Source organism: Amphimedon queenslandica, unplaced genomic scaffold (genome assembly GCF_000090795.2).
Source record: "Amphimedon queenslandica unplaced genomic scaffold, v1.1 AMPQUscaffold_13407, whole genome shotgun sequence".
NCBI classification, from domain to species: Eukaryota; Metazoa; Porifera; class Demospongiae; order Haplosclerida; family Niphatidae; genus Amphimedon; species Amphimedon queenslandica.
Window position 1 is genome coordinate 167714 of NW_003546357.1, and position 17030 is coordinate 184743.

The 17030-nt window shown below is 36.8% G+C and overlaps 2 protein-coding genes and 2 long non-coding RNA genes across 5 annotated transcripts; 1 reads left to right on the forward strand and 3 right to left on the reverse strand.

Annotated features, from left to right (window-relative positions):
- Window positions 1–103: 103 nt before the first annotated feature.
- On the reverse strand, window positions 104–642 carry LOC109581988 (uncharacterized). The gene is made up of 2 exons (XR_002184846.1): window positions 308–642; window positions 104–261 (listed from the first exon to the last, which is right to left on the reverse strand). It is a non-coding gene; the product is annotated as an uncharacterized LOC109581988 (long non-coding RNA).
- A 5835-nt stretch (window positions 643–6477) lies between these two features.
- On the reverse strand, window positions 6478–8302 carry LOC105312789 (zinc finger BED domain-containing protein 1-like). The gene has a single exon (XM_019996515.1). The coding sequence runs from the start codon at window positions 8222–8224 to the stop codon at window positions 6554–6556; it is 1671 nt and encodes a 556-aa protein (XP_019852074.1). The 5' UTR covers window positions 8225–8302; the 3' UTR covers window positions 6478–6553.
- Window positions 8303–9181: 879 nt separating this feature from the next.
- On the reverse strand, window positions 9182–10937 carry LOC105312790 (SCAN domain-containing protein 3-like). The gene is made up of 3 exons (XM_011405695.1): window positions 10755–10937; window positions 10191–10644; window positions 9182–10143 (listed from the first exon to the last, which is right to left on the reverse strand). The coding sequence occupies exons 1-3, from the start codon at window positions 10935–10937 to the stop codon at window positions 9182–9184; spliced, it is 1599 nt and encodes a 532-aa protein (XP_011403997.1).
- Window positions 10938–14515: 3578 nt separating this feature from the next.
- Window positions 14516–16466, forward strand: LOC109581982 (uncharacterized). Of its 2 annotated transcripts, none has more exons than XR_002184841.1 (6): window positions 14516–15201; window positions 15251–15342; window positions 15394–15637; window positions 15690–15899; window positions 15944–15997; window positions 16045–16466. It is a non-coding gene; the product is annotated as an uncharacterized LOC109581982 (long non-coding RNA). The 2 variants fall into 2 exon arrangements; XR_002184842.1 differs by having other exon boundaries at window positions 15431–15637.
- The last annotated feature ends 564 nt before the right edge of the window (window positions 16467–17030 follow it).

Sequence of the window (17030 nt, forward strand, 5' to 3'; positions counted from 1 at the left end):
GAGGTTGATGCAATTATTCTTACTGGTAGTTAGAGCCTTCCTAAGCTGTTGTCTGTAGGTCATTCTGTACTACTAGCGCAGGGACGATAGTGGATTTACTCAATTATTGTTTTGTCGTTGCGTAGCAACTTAATTATTATTAATCATAAAATTCAATATCAATGAATAATAAATAACAATAGTATAAATACATCATTATCATTTTCTTTGTTAGAAGAGACCCGCTTGAATCTAAAATCATGTAGTAGCCAAGATCTGTACCTAAAAATTAAAATATATGATAAAAAAGTACCAGTAGTAAGCTTACTGATCAGTGAGGCCGCCGCTCGGGCTAGTCACACCATGTGCCTTGCCAAATACTCGTCCTGATCACAAAAAAGGTTAGTGCCCCTCTTCTTCATGTCTCCTGAGCAGTTGATGTGATTTCTATGTAAAGTAAAGCTAAAACGCTGGAGCGCACCGTTCTTGGAGGTTCAAAACGGACGAAGTATAAAACGGAACGTGCAACGGCAAAAAAACGGAACGTTTACTACGTTTCAACGACGTTCAACGCCAACGCAACGGGAAGTTTTTATTGACCTGTACTGTATGTACTGTTTGTCCTATCCCATTGTTCTATGGGATACATTGTCTCCTTCAAATCCCTAAAAGGGAATACACATACATGTATAAAATGGAAAAGTAGTAAGAAACAAGAGGGCACTTGCAAACTGCTGTGGTTAGAAATCCCACACCACTGCATGAAGAATATTACCCAAAAGCATTGTAATTATCCACACAGACTACTACTGTACATAATAACTATGGAGCCATGTTTTGCATGCTGTTGTCAAAAACAAAAAGTGGGCGTGGCCATGACCACAGTAAAGATTGAGTCTGCCATTTTTGTTTTGGAGGAGAGAAACTCAGTACCTGAAAGATCTTTTTTAACATAAAGTATAGGCTTATTTTTTTCATGACAAATGAAGAAAATTGATGCTTTTTAAATAAAATGTGTAGTAAAGTTTAAAAACCACATCCATTCGTGGGAAAGTCAACAAATGAAGTTGCTGGATATCCTCACTTTACTCTTGATTTGTGCTCTATTGGAAAAGGTTGACAGCTGTTGTGTAGTTGGGGATAGCAGAGATCCCTTGGAAGTTGTACACTTTTGTTTGTTTAGCTACCTTTTATTATACAGTTCTGAGTGCTCAGCAAAAAATTCATGCACAATTAGTATTTGAGCTTGCTAGCCTTATCATTTGACCAGATTCATCAAAGCTAAGTAGATGAAATCCTTCTATATATGTATACCTTATAGCAGGAAATTTTCGTTGCCAGAAACTTTCGTTGTCTTTCCAAGCAGGCTTTACAAGTTATTTTCATTCATTTTATTTCCGTTTTGCCTACTATAAAATTTCACTGTCACGCTCTTGTTAATTTGTGCCATGTGTATGATTTAAGATGGAAAAACTTCTTTGGTTTGTGGTTACCACATTTATAAAGACATTTGGAGCCCATCAGTTGGAAAAGAACTGCCTTTTGTATCAATCCTGATAATGTCTAGATCTCTATGCTGTAGCTGTAGTGAAAAGAGTATTTGTCATGGGTCAAAAATTTTAGTTAGATTCAATTTTCATTGTCTAAAAATTTCATTCAAAATTTTTGCCAACAAAAGAAACAAAAATTAGCACCCAACAAACATTTCCTGCTATAAGGTACATGTTTTTTGTACATCTTCCTTGCACTAGGTTGTAAACTGTTGAAATACACGTACCATACGGCGCCTTGTTATTGAGAGCTGTAAATTTCACGAATTTGCTTATATATCTGATTTGTGGATTTAGTTTTTGTGAATTTATCCAGTCTACCATCTTGTACCATATTAATTTGATTTTTGTGGAAGTAATTGTCACGAATCGTCAAAAAGTCGTGAAATCCACTAAATTTATAACCCCTGCAAAAAAGTGCCCTACGGTTGTCAGAGATTTGCTCAATCACTAATTTCAGCTAAGAAAAGATAGTGCATGATTTCCACTAATGGGTGTGGTATTTGAACTTTCGCTACACAATTTAATTAACACATCATATTTCTTCGTCTTTCAACAGAAAGAAAAAGGTCTATAGCTACTTGATTTAGTTGTTCTTGACAATGCATGACAATGGAGCTACATGTATTGTCTCAAGGAGTCCGTAATGCCAGCTGCAGGCCATTGTACATTTTTTGCTAACGTGGCTGACTAGCTCACTGTTCTTGAGCCATGCAGTTTATAGTGACAATCTTTCTTTATGATAAATGATTAGTATGGAACAAAGGAGAACAATGGACAATGGAAAAATAGATAATGTACATCACAGTAGCTTAAATAATAATCATACAATCTAGAATGTTCTAGCAAAAACATACAACTAGTAAATACATGTACAGTCTACATAAGTTTAGAACCCTCTAGAATCTTGAGGTCAATCTTATAATTATTAACCATGAGAATCCTATTACTGTCAACACTCCCCCACTTAATTGATGGATTGATAACCCTAAAACAGTTCTGAGTTTCTCTAACTGTCCTCTGGGCAATGCCTTGGTTAGTATGTCAGCTACCATCTCTTACTTAAACAATACTCCACATCAACTCTCCCATCCTTTATTGCTTCCTGAATATAGTGATACCGAATATCCATATGTTTAGTCCTACTTTGATGCATGCTATTGCAATGGTCAACTGGGTGTCTTCCATTAAATTAGTAGGTTCCTTGAGTGTAGCATTAATTTCAGCAAATAGATTTTGTAGCCAGACTGCTTCCTGAGTTGCTCAACTGAGATTCTGCTTCAACTGTAGATAATGATACTATTCCTTGTTTTTTGTTTGACCAGGTGATTGCTCCTCCTGTCATAATACAAACATTGCCAGAAGTTGAATGTCTGTCATCAGGGTCTCCTGCTCAGTCAGCATCTGAAAAACCAGTTAAACTAGATTGAGACTGCTTTTGAAATGTGAGACATAAGTTGGATGTTTTCTTGAGACAACAAAAGATCTGTTTTACTGTATTCATGTGAGGATGACTTTGAGCTAAGCAGTATCTTGATACTACTCCCACTGCATAAGAGATGTCTGGTCGTGAAGCATTTGCAATGTACATGTACATTAAACTTCCAACCATTGATTGGTAGAGCATTCTATCAGCTTCTCTAGACTCACCAATTTCGTTTGATAGTTTTGTCCCACAGTCAAATGGTGTTGCTGCATTCTTAGCTTGACTCAGACCATATTTATCCATTAGCTTTAAAATACATTGCTCTTGATCCATGCCTACACTCTTCTGACCTTTATGCTGCTCCACTTTCACTCCTAAGTAATAATGTAGATCTCCCATATCCTTCATTTCAATCGAGTTGTCAACTAGGACTTTATTCTCTTTATTTCTTCATCAAAATTTGTGAGTATCATCAAATCATCCACATAAACTGCTACAATAGTAATGCCCTTATCATCCACTTGAGAAAAAATAACCAGATCAGCAATACTTTGCTTGTAACCAATTGACTCCATTTGCTCTCTGAAGGTGGCATTTTAACACCTTGGAGACTGTTTAAGACCATACAATAATCTTTTTAGCTTACACATTAAGTGTTCCTTTCCAGGCTGTACATAGCTTTCTGGTTGTTCCATATATATCTCATCCTCCAGAGTTCTGTTAAGAAAGGCTGTCACCACATCCATTTGATGTCTTGTGAAATCATTTTGTACTGCAAAAACAATAAGAGCTCTAATGGAGGAGAATCTGGCTACTGGAGAAAACGTATCATTATAGTCTACTCTTCCACCTTATGCACGTTTGATCTTAATCACCCATTTGTATGCAATAATTTTTTTTCTGGTGGAAGCTCCACTAACTTCTTTGTTTTATTCTTCATTAATAATTGGTATTCCAGATCTGTGGCTTGTTTCCATTTTGTAGATTGAGAGCTTTCCATTGCTTCCTTCAGTGTAGATGGCTCTGTGACCTGACTAACAGCATATGCAGTGTGAGAAACAGAGACTGCTGTTTCAGCATACTCATCTATATCCTATCTTGTGGGTAGTCTTTTACATCTCTCTGATTTTCTCTGCTCTGGTTCTTGCTCTTGTTCTTCTCCTTCCTGATTTTCATCTCTGTCACACACATTTTTTGTCTCACTTGCTGCACTGTCTATCTCAAACATATTTCTTTAGTCAGATTTCTGACCATGACCAAAATTGGTTTCATTAAATGTGACATGTCATCAAAAACCGTCAGCGTACTCATGACATAAACAATATCCTTTATGTGCTATATCCTACAAAAATAAACTTATGCGCCTTTTTGTTTAGTTTCTGGCGGTAAACATCAGGTACATGGGAATATGCTAAACAAGCAAATACCCTGAAATGACTCACATCTGGTTTCCTGTCAGCTTCTGCCCAATACTTGGAGGACTCTCCTGCATGAGCTCTCATTGAACGGGCTGACTCCATCAACATCCTGTTCCTTTGCTTGGCGACTCCATTTTGCTCTGGAGTGTATGGTACTGTTAGCTCATGATGAATTAGTTTTGACTTCAAATATTTTTCAAACTCATTTGAGAGATACTCTCTTCCATTGTCAGTACGGAATATCCCGATCCTTAAGCCTGTTTGATTTGTAGTTAACACATTAAATTCCTTAAACTTCTCAAATACTTCAGAATTCTGTCGAATAAAATATACTGGACAGCAATGAGAGAAGTCATCAATGAAGGATACAAAGTACATTTTTCCACTAAATGAGTCAAACTGCATCGGTCAACAAACGTCACTGTGAATCAGGTGTATCCTTCTAGTTGACTTTATCTCTCGTATGGACTTGAAGGGTCTCCTACACATCTTACCTTCCACACATCCTTCACAGAATGAGAGATTGCTGTCATCTGCGATTTTTATCCCTCTGACTACCTCTTTCTTTATTACCTGTGAGATTTTATTACCTCTTTTAACTGTGAGATGTCAAGATGTCCCAGACGTTGATGCCAGAGATCTATCTCCTTGTTTCCTGCTGATGCAACTGATGCAGCTTCTCCTTTCCTCACAGGTTCACAGCTCAGTTCATACACATGTACATCTTTTCCACTAGAGTACCACATCCACATAGCTATTGTCTGCTATTCATTATCCAACACTTGCTCTGGCCAAACTTGACAGTGTTACCCTTACCGGTTGCTGCTCTAACTGAGAAGAGATTGGTAGCTAGTTTAGGCACAAATAGCACCTTGGTTAAAAGACACTGTTTTGATGAACTGCACTTAAATGTCATGTTTAAGTAGACATTTCCTATACCTAGAGCTTTAACTGTCCATCCATCTCTAAGACTGACCTTTTATGATACTTTGTACTCTTCACAATCTGTTAGCAGTTCTCTCTTCAAAGTTGTATGACTGGATGCTCCTGAACCAACAAACCATGTATCAGATGAACTACATGTACACGATCCAGCAGTGAGCACATACTCAGTAATCTCTCTCTCTCTACAGTCCTCCTTTTATCTGCAGCCTTTGCGTTATGAGTTGTCTTTGACCTCTCGTGTGGACTTTTCTTAGGACAGTCTCTCGCATAGTGTCCCATGTCCTTACAATTGTAGCACTTGACCTTGGAACTCTGAGGTTGTGGTTTCGTTCACTTGTGTTTCCCATACAGTTCTTTGAGGCCCCCTGCTGAGCTACTTGATGATGCTCCTTTGAGTTTCATCTCTTTCTGAAGTAGAGCCTGCTGTACGTACATGTAGCTCAGTCTTGGTTGAATTGTTTGGGCTTACAGAGCAGTGACCAATGTGTTATAACCAGTGTTTGAGCCAGGGACAAAAAACATGGGCCCATGCACGCGCTTTCATTTTAAATTGAATTGTAATTATTGCTTAAAGAAATAACTAAATAATGTATATGGCAAGTTATTCATGTGTCAATAATCAAATTACAATTCTCAGGTGAAAATGCTTCTTGCCTTTTTCCCAGTCTAGACATCCATAGGCAGCTGCAGGGGCAGGCATTGAGGGCAATGCCCTACTAGAATTTCTGACCGGAAGATGACATCATCATAATTAGCAGTTAATTAATAATTATTTAGTAGTTATTACATAGTTATAGCTAATTTTAATGACAAAAACTATAATATTTTGCTCAACAAAGTGATAATTAGTAGAAAATATGCATGGTTTACACAGTATGCCACTCAGCCACTTCACAGGTCCATATGTATGGCCACTTCAGGAAGACATAATCTACAGTAACCTGCAGCTAGTCCTTCATATAGCAGCTTCATTATTAATCATCATAGTCAGCTAGGACTCATTTAACAGCTAAATCACCTAGCTACTGATACTCTATATTGATAAAAGTCTTTTAGATGCTGGATTTTCTCCTCTTAAACATAAGAATTAGTGCTGGGCGATAGTGCTACTATCATAACACGATTGATAGTTCTTAAAATTTTAACGATAGTGATACTATCACGATATTAACAATTAATTTGAATAATATTTATTTAATACAACAAAATAGGCAAAAGGATAAGAGGTAAATAAATTATTTGAGGTTTTCAGCTAGAAAAACCAGCATATTAACAGTTTCTGGATCTAGACAAGCTCTTTTTTTAGTAACTATATTCCCAGCAGTGCTAAATACACGTTCAGAGGGAACAGACGTTGCTGGTATACATAAATATTTCCTAGCTAATTGTGATAATATTGGGTAACGAAAGGAATTTGTGCTCCACCATGCCAAAGGATTATCACTAGTAATAGGCTCTGAAGAATATCTGGAGATTTCTGCATGAGCTTTCTGGAGGTTAGTTATTACTGGTTGTTGATCATCTACTTTATCTGAATTCATGATGTCATCTATAATTTCAAAAAGTTTATGTTCACCTTTCTTCTTTTTTGCAGCAGGTTCTAACTCAGATGGCACTTCAGTTAAAAGCATTGCATCACTTTCAATGGATTGAGTCACCTCTTTTAATTCTGATAAAGTGAGAAAAGGCAAAGCTTTCAGTCGAGGATCAAGAAATGCTGCTTTGCTAAGCAGCAGTAGTAGATCATCAGGGTATCGTGTCCTCAGGTCTGCAAGCATTTCAGATTTCATTTTTAATCTTAATTGTGTATCACTAGCTGTTCCTACGAGGTGTGAATTCAAAAGCTTATGAAGAATTGGTCGTAATGTAGATATTGTAACCCATTCTTCTGCCCCCATAGCTTCAGTGATAGCAACAAGTGGTTTCATAATGTCTACATAAGTCTCCATGGTTGATAACTCAGTGTCAGATGGCATTAGATCACTCTTCTTTAGTTCCAATAGTGCTGCACATAGAGGTTGTTGCTGATCTATGACTCGACAAATCATGTAGTATGAGGAGTTCCATCTTGTAGAAACATCCTGAATAAGGTTTTGAGTGGGATGGTGAAGGATTTCTTGCTTCTGTTTAAGCAAGTAGACAGATTTTGATGAATGATGAAAATGCGATACTAAACGACGGCATCTGGCAATAGCTTTTGAAATCTGCGGAATAGAACAAGCCCTTTGAACTGCTAGGTTAAGGCAGTGACTTAAGCATGGTAGTCTTGGGCATGGCAGACAGTCTAAGGCAGAGACAACATTAGCAGCATTATCTGTTGTGAATCCTGTAAGGCCATCTAGAGATAACTTCCAGTCTTCAAGAACCCCCTTCAACTCCTCAGCAATATGCTCCCCAGTATGTGAATCAGAGAACTCTTTTGACTCTAGAAGATTGCTATGCAAGCAAAAGTCACCATCAATATAATGCACAGTCTGACTAATATAGGCATGATGTGCCCTTGAAGTCCAAAGATCAGTAGTACAAGCAAAAAATAATGCAGATTCAAGAAGCTTTTGAACTCGATTCTTCTCCGTTTGAAGCATTTCAGGCAAGTATTTATTAGATACAGTTTTTCTATCAGGAGGAATATAGCGTGGTTCAAATTGCTTCAGCATTTTACGAAATCCTGTGTCATTAATAGTATCAATAGGCTGCATATCTTTAGCTATGAAGTAGCATACTGACTGAGTTAGATGGTTCCACCTAGCAGATGATGTGGGCAGTGGCTTTGATTGAGAAAGCATGTCCTTCACTGAGGCTTGTGCTGAATCAGAAGATGTATTAGACTCGCCGTTTTCTTTTTTCTTATTCTCCTGAAGTAGAAGAAATTGTGTGCGGTGGTTGAGCTCCAGATGGTAACACATATTGGTTGTGTTTCCAGAATACTTGAGTACTTTTGGGCATAGTTTACAATAAACATTGGTCCTTTTCTTCTTGTCTGGTTCAGTGAAATTGCCTATTATAATGTAATAGGCAATTATTATAAAATTGCCTATTATTAACCATTCAAGCACTCAGGAAACTTACCATCAACTGCAGGAAAACCAAAATACTTCCATACAACACTAGTAGCACCAGGTAAAGGTAATAATACTGTTTTCTTTGGAGCAGTACCGCTAGTAATGATAACATCTTCCATATTCACAGCTGAACTAACAAATTAAAGTAACCACGTGTTTGATAATGCGCATGCGTACATGTACCTCGTGTCAATCTTGATAGTGTTTATTCAACTATCACGATAGTGATAGTAGATTACTATCACGACCATCGCATATATCGATACTATCGCCCAGCACTAATAAGAATGGCAAGGTAACTCTTCATTAAGTAGTTCAGAGCCTTTGTAACTGAATTTTTTTCCAAAATGCTGAAATAGAAGTCATATCAGGCTTAAACTCAAGAGCAAGGCATGTGGGTGTGGTTATAGACACACCTATTTTTTGACCACTCCCACTTATAGCCACACCTTTGCCCTACTTGCAGTAAAATCCTGCAGCCGCCTATGTAGACATCCAAAGCCTTTTTGTAAAGTCAAACTGACTTAGTGGAGGACCTTCCATTTTAATTCTCATTAACTGGTCAAGTTGATTAGTTGTGAGTCTGTTGCGAAGCTTTGTCTTTATACGATCCTGAGTGCTGAATAAAATGGAATCACAGTCTACAGTGGAAACAGGTATCACTAGTATAGCTGCAACTAGCTTAAGAAACTCAGGAAAAGTGCTACCATGCTTTGATACAATTGTTTTCTAAAAGTCATTCATTGAAAGGTCCTTGTAATTGGCTTGTGCTAAAACCCTCAAAGTTATCCACTCACTTTTTTATGTAGTCACGTCAAATGGCACTGTTGAATGTTGAACGACTGATTCAGCTTCTGAATTTGTGTTGTTGTTAGTATAGTATTGCAGCAAGACATCTAACTCACTGTCTCCATAACTATCTATTTTGTCATCCTTTTTAGGTAGGTTCCTAGGGTCTAGTATTTTTATTGCTGTCATCAACTCCACTTGGGGGAATCTGGTCTTCAGGTTCTTTATTATCTCATCAATAAATGAGGATTTAACTGTCTCAAAACTAGCTTTTTGTGTTGAGTTGACTTCTATTGTTTGTTGCTTGTAGATAACTTGACCTTCTTCACTGCCAATCTCTTCTAGAAATGATGCCAGGTGAGGACCAGGACTACTCTGCAGTGTCTGTAATGCTCTTATTGCCGAATTCACCATTAGCTGTATGATAGAAAAAGCAATATTTGTTCCTTGAAAGATCTTGCTTAGTCTTGTAATTATATCGAGTACATCACACAAAAGATTTGTTGTGGTAATGAACTGGTAAGTTGATAGTTGCTTAGTAAGTCCTCTAGCTGCAGGGTCTTCATATTGACTGGCTTCATTGTCAAAAAAACTAATAAGTGCAGGAAGTGTACGTTGAACAGCAGATACAGCAATATGTAAACTTAGCCAGCGAACATAATAAAGTTGCTTGTATTTTAGAACTGGACTATCAAGAACATTTTGAATTTCTCGAAGCCTGTCTAACCTTACTGAAGAGTGACTGAAGTAAGAGTAAATAGAAACGAGTACTCTCTTATATCTCTGTAAGCAAGTGATTTGTTTAGATGCTTGGCTAGTAGCAAGTGAGAGGCGGTATGCAATGCAATGAATGGGTACAATATATGGATTTGCTCTTTTCATGTAACCAGTTAGTCCCTCTCTTAAACCTGTCATTGCTCGTGCACCATCAGTGCTAAGACCTAATACCTTCTCAAGAGTAATAGCTTTATCTTCTAGTAAGGTAGAAAACTTTTGTAGAGGTGCTCTCCAGATGCAGAACCTTCCATCTGCATACACTTCAAAAAGTTAGTATGAACATCTCCATCTTTGAATGTTTTAGCATAAACAATCGGATTAGATACAGTAGCAATGTCAGTACATTCATCAACCATGACTCCAATAAATGGACTAGCTTGAAGTGAAAGATCTGTTGATTCTTCAATACAGGAAGATATCGCTTCAAGCATTTCTTCAGCAATTTGATGACTGGAATATTGTGCATTTTTAGTGACAAATAGTTCTTTCAATGCAGCACATCCTCGGATCTGTACAAGCTCATTTAACGACTCATACTTAAGTAGTGCCACTTCCTCTGTTGCAATCCAGTATATGTTGCGCATAGCAGAAATAATAGCTTCCTTTTTTAATTCCATTCTTTGCCGCACCATAGCTGGAAGACTAGGACAACTTGTACTGGCTGCTTCTTTCTGGATTGCCTCAATATGGCTATGTGACTGTGTGTGTCAAATAAGAGTTGACTTTCTGAAATTAGAGCATCCAGAGTCAGTAAATGTGTTATGAACCTTATGTTTTAGACAAATACGACACAGCATCACCTTTTTACCAGGTTCATAGTAGACCCACGGAATGTTCTTTCCCAAGACTTCACATAACGCTTTGTGCTACTACTTGATGATGTAGATGTACTCTCTGCTCCATCACTTGTTTGCTCTAGTGATTCATCAGATGATGAAGATGGGGAGTCTTCCCTTCGTGATCGTTTTCCAAGCCACTGTGGAAGAGACATCTTGACATGTGCTGCAGTAAGATCCGCCCATAAGTGAATTCTAAGTAGGCTAGGCTAGTTATAAATTAATTATTACAATTATACTAGAAATGGGCGCATTGGCATTTTATTTGTGGGTCAATAAAATTTTATATGCATTTTTGACACTAAAAATGCATTCTAAGTCGAATACTGGTTATAACTCTTCGGTAAACTTCCTAGAAGAGTAACCACTCTATCTTCCTCTGAGATTGGAGCATTAACTGCTGCAAGGCAATCAGTGAGCTCCTTCATCATGTACTTCAGATGCTCTTCCATTTATGCTCCTTCTTTCATCTCACAACAGAAATATTGATTCTATAAAAACAGCTTGCTCACTAGTGATCCCTGCTCATAGTGGGCTCAGAGTTCATCTGATGCTTCTTTAGCATCAGTACATGATGTCACTAGATACAACTGCGAGCTACTAATAGCCATGACAAGGGTAAAAAAAGCACTCTGCATTTCCTTTGAAAATCTCTTCTTGTGTCATCTGTCAGTACCTCAGTACCATCTACGAGTTTAAGTAAACCCTTGACTGTAGAATATGAACTTCCAAGTTATCCATTGAGAGGTCTTGAGCTTATCAATTACCCACCTGTCATCGATAGTAGCCATATCTAGAATCCTTTTTGTCAGAGTGTGATGAGTTGGCTTCTCTTATTAGCAATGTTCATAAAGCAAAACTCCAAAATCTAAAATCTATTGTTAAATCACATTCACTTATATATACACACAAGAGATAGTCCAGACACTTCTCAGAAGACTCTGGAAGCATCTCCAACTAAGTAGATACATACACACAAAATAGACACAAATATAATGTTCCAGAGAGTTCTGTAACTAACTACAAGAAACTACAGACCACATTAACACACTAACACTTAGTTAAGTAAACACAAATAATTAAGGTAAAAGTTAATTACAAGTCAATAATCCTAGTTCATCACACAGAGCCTACTCAGTGGTTTTAGAGCAAGACTGGGCTCATAACCTAATGAGAATCTTTCTTTATGATAAATGATTAGTATTGAACAAAAGAGAACAACGGACAATGGAAAACTAGATAATGTACGTGACACTAACTTAAATAATAATCACACAATCTAGGATATTCTAGCAAGAACATACAACTAGTAATTACATGTACAGTCGACATAATTTTAGAACCCTCTAGAATCCTCTGGAAATTTATTACCTTAATTACATTTATAGGCGTGGTATAAAACATGACAATAACAGAGGCATCACTGCCTAAGGGGCAGGTAGGGCAGTTGCACCATCAATATTTTGAAGATCAGTAGCCATTTTTATTAAAATTAGTTATTAATTTAAGTTAATTCATTTAATAACTATTGAATAAGTGCCAGAAAAGACTCAATCACTGCTTACTTCTTCACACACACCAACAACTAACTCATAATGTAGAAATACAGTCAGTAGTTAAGTAATATATTGCTGGAAATGAACGCCATATGAATTTTGGGCGTCAAAAGTCACTAATTATTAATTAATCAATTATTTGACAAAAATGACCACGCCCATCATGAATATTAATTAAATACGGTAAAAATTTTTATGCGCCTCGCACGCGAAAAAGTTCCCTCTCTTCTATAGCCCTAGTACCCTGCCAATCTTTCAAGGCCAGCGACGCCCCTGAATAAAATGGTCAATAATGTGTAGCAACTTATGGACGATGGTGAAGAACATTTTTCAGTGATTCTAAGAGATAAGCAGCATGAAGCTACATGTATGGTTACATTTATGAGTTGTTTATGGTGTGTTTGTTGCTCTGCCAACTGGATACAGGAAGTCTATAATACATGTATATAAGTTTTTACCTTATGCTTTTGATCTTAAGGTAATTCAGTCTACCATTTATATAGATCTATAAGAAGGTAGCATAGTGAGATGTGTTACTTCTCTTCTTTCATTAATAATGGACCAGAATCCTAAATTTACTCCAAAGGGTATTGTTGCAGAGTTTGTGGGAGAAGAGCAGACTGATCAGAACCGTATAAGATCTGTCATCTCTGGTTCTGCTCAGTTAGTGTATATAAGTCCAGAGAGTCTCATTTGCAATAATTTATTTTAAACATGATATCGCCACCCATTTATAAGGAAAATCTAGTAGCATTTGTTATTGACAAAGCACTCTGTGTGAAGTCGTCATAAATTTATGATTTAATTATGAGTCGAGTTGTCAGACTCTTCCTGTGATTCCTGTTGTACAATTGACTCCCGTATTAGACTCTTCTTGCTGTATAACCTTATCTACTGGAGTGTTGGCTGTTATGGGTTCAGGCAAGCTGTTATAGGTACAGGCAAGCTCCTCTTCCTCTGTCCAGGCTGTCCCTGATTTGAGATTAGTGCCTGATTACTTTGAAAAGCAATAGTGATTGCCATTAGCTTTTTGTCTTCATGATGTTCTCACGTGAAGCTGCTAGTGACTCTGCTTTTGCCCTGCACTTTTGACAAAAGAAATTGGTTTAGTCAACATTTATGTGTGCCAAGAGTGAAGTTCTTGTTGAAAAGAACGAAAAGCCAATACATTTACTGTGACTTTTCCAGCATTTTCAATGGCTTTTATTCTTTTAGCTTTCATTGGACTCACCACGCTTGCGTAGGCGGGTACTATGCAGTTGGGTTGTCATTCTGTCATTCTGTCACGAAAATTCCTGTTAATTCCTAGTCAATATCTTTTTTACTGAGCTCTCCTGAGTTATAATTCTCTTTAAGCTTTCAGAAAAAGATAATTTTATTTAGCTCCATTGTGTTTTCATAGCAATCCGTGGTAGCAAAAGCCGAATATTTTCAAGAATACATAGGTGTAGGAATGAAATTTGCATTGGGGGGCCAATCCTATACAAATTATCATGCACTCATAATAAAGATGAATGTGTTTTACAGGTGCTAACTAGATACAGGTAGCACTTGTAACAGCACAATAGTTAGGATATTTTCACTGTTAAAAAGTTAGCAATGAAGTTAATGCCAGATAGAATTTGTTTAACATTTTATTTTATTGGGGGGGGGGGTCATGGCCCCCCTGGCCCCCCTTATTCCTACACCTATAGAATAGAACACTTTTCCTAGCCAAATCTTCGTGTTTCACTCTATTTGGTCAAGATTAGCATTGATAGGTAGAGAAAAGTACATAGATTAAAAAATATGTGGGAATTTTCTAATCTCTTTTTTGTTTGCGAGTTACAGTTGCTCAAAGTTTGTGATTTAGCCTCTTCGAAAAATTTTCAGGCAGCACTGGGGAAAGCAGGAGCAACCAAACTATCTCGGTCTCTTTTAAATATCTAGGCAAATTTTTTGTGCTTACTCTTTCTTTGAATAGAGCTTCAGATGTTAAAATAAATTTCAGCTTTTCTTCTTTCTCCTACCCACGTGCCATGTTTATCTGCACTGCACTGCTGACCACACCTAACATATATTTTATGGATCAGTGCAATAATTGCATTTTTGCACTTTGTCAAAATCTGTTATCCTTTTTTTCAAATATCAAGTTGCTTATATATATATAATATCATGATGGGGGCAGTACAAGTAACACATTATCCCTCAGGTGAATCTCAGCAGGCGAGTCCACGCACCATAATGTTTCATTGTTCCTTCACTAACAACATAGACAGCATTTCCCATTTTACCAGACAAATGGCATACACCCCCAATTATAATTAAATTAAAAATTCAACGATTTTGCATTATACACTTCAATCATATACTGGAGCCTTTCTTCATGACCCGGGAGTAAAAAGTTCATGCATTGATGACCAGGTTGCTCAATTTATATTATTCTGTGTGCAGAGAATAAGAGAAGGGAAAAAAGAATCAAAAAAGGATGGTGCTTTGATATATGATGAAGTGAAGGTGATATCCCGTTTGATGTGGAGTTCCCGCAGTCAAACGTTGAATTGTCTCAATATGACATGTGTTGAAATGTCTTCTCTAGCTGATATGTGCCAAACCTTAGAGTAAGACACAGCTACCCAGACATGTTACATATTACAGTTTCTTTGGGGAGATCTTACCAGTGCTTTTGATATAACTGGGCCCTATTTTATGAGTAGCAAGACCATGGACAGTAAATTTCTAATTTCCTGCATACTGGAAACAATTAAATTGTTCCACTTGAAAGGACTTTTGACATCAGTGCTTGTATGTAATGGAGCCTCAGCAAATCTTACCACAGTTAAGGCAACACATGGTCACCATGGTGTATATCTCATTATGATAGGTAAATATTTGTGTTATTACTCTACTACATTGTATGTTTTCATTTGTAGAAAAGGAAGACCCATATTCTATTGAGCCATTTATGATGAATCCCTTTGACCTGCCAAATTTAATCTTTTGATTAATTTGTCCAACTCATCAAGTAAGATTTGTGTAGTGTTGTCATAATTATATGACTAGTACTTTGTATTAGCTTAAGAATATAATCAATGCTTTTTTCTCGTCAAAAGAAAGTGGCACAAAGAACTTCCTTCTTGATGGGATCAATTTTGGTTGGAATGGTATCACCATGATGTATGAGAGAGAATGCAACAGAGTAGAAAAGATATATATTAACAAGGATGGTTCCTAAACTTAAGGAAATACATGTAATTTGTGATTCATGGACAAAACTAAACGTAACTTCAGCTAAGATTATGCAGGTATAATTACCAAAAGTAAGAATAAATTATTTTCATTATAATTATTAGCAAGAATATGTTTTATCAGAGCTATACCACTGTGTCACTGAAAATCCTGACAAAGCAGTGGTGGATGGTTCTGGGAAATCATTGGAATACCTTGAAGCGTGTAACAACATATTTGAGAATGGTTTTCTTAGTCACAAAAAAGTTACTGGTATGAGTTCTGATGTTATCTGCTCCATTAATAAAGGCTATCAATTTTTTACGAAGTGGATTGATCAAATTTTACTTAACAGTAAGATTTTAATGCATCATTACTCATTGTATCACATACTATAGATCCTGATTTTGAACATGGTGGTGCTACTCAAAAAAAGTTTCTTGCATGGCAAAGTAAGTTATTTTCTTGTTGAGAATAATTATAGGCAATACTTTTGTAGCATTTGACCTATTAAGGATTGATGTTTATGGCATTCGGGCATTTTGCAAGCACTTCTTGGACAAACATCCTAGATATTATATTTCTCCAATGCATTTATCAGGCTCAGCAGTAGAAAGCCTGTTTGGTCAATTCAAGTACAGTTCTGGAGGAAAGTTAGATGCTGCTAATTATTCAATTGCTCGTGCTACTTGCATGGTAAAACAAGTTGTTGCTGATCATCATAGTGGCAAGGTTATAGAGACAAGGAACTTCAAATACCCAATTTGCCACTTCAGAAGGAAGTATATAACAAGAAGGATGCTACTAAAGAATAATTATTAAAATGAAATAAAAATTTAATATTGTGATTTAATTTTTGTAGGTGATTGTAAGTTTGTGTGTTGTGTGAGTAACTTGTCACGTAAATTTTGATCAGTTGTAGAGGCATGTCATTTTCTTGACGCAAGTTTCTGCTTCAGAGATGATAAAAACTCTTGTATTCTTGTGTTCATCAATTTACGAATCATTTCACCATACACAGTGTTAGCTGCCACAGTCTCCTCTTTATTGCTGACACATAAGGGCACTTGGTCATTCAAAAGACAATGGAATTGTTCTCTCAGGTGGACCTTATGAGAAAGAAACTCGTGTGCAACCTAATAGAATGAAAGGTATAAAGGCAACAGATTACATATGTAAATGTTGTACCTTGATGAGTTCATTACCATCATCCTGCAATCCTTCTTCATTTACTACCTCTCAAACTTTCATCAATAGCACGGAACAAGGGAATTAATGTCGGAACTGGTGTATACATTTGACCACGGTCACGATACTTCAAGTAATCCGGAAGGCTAGATTTATCCTTTATGTTTATAATTTGTAACAGCTTTATTTCATGTGTTAAAGCATTACGTTGATTCTGGTTACATTTCATAATACTTTGATAGCGATTGTGTAGCATACTTGCTAATGTTGCCCCACCAAAATGAACATATACATCAT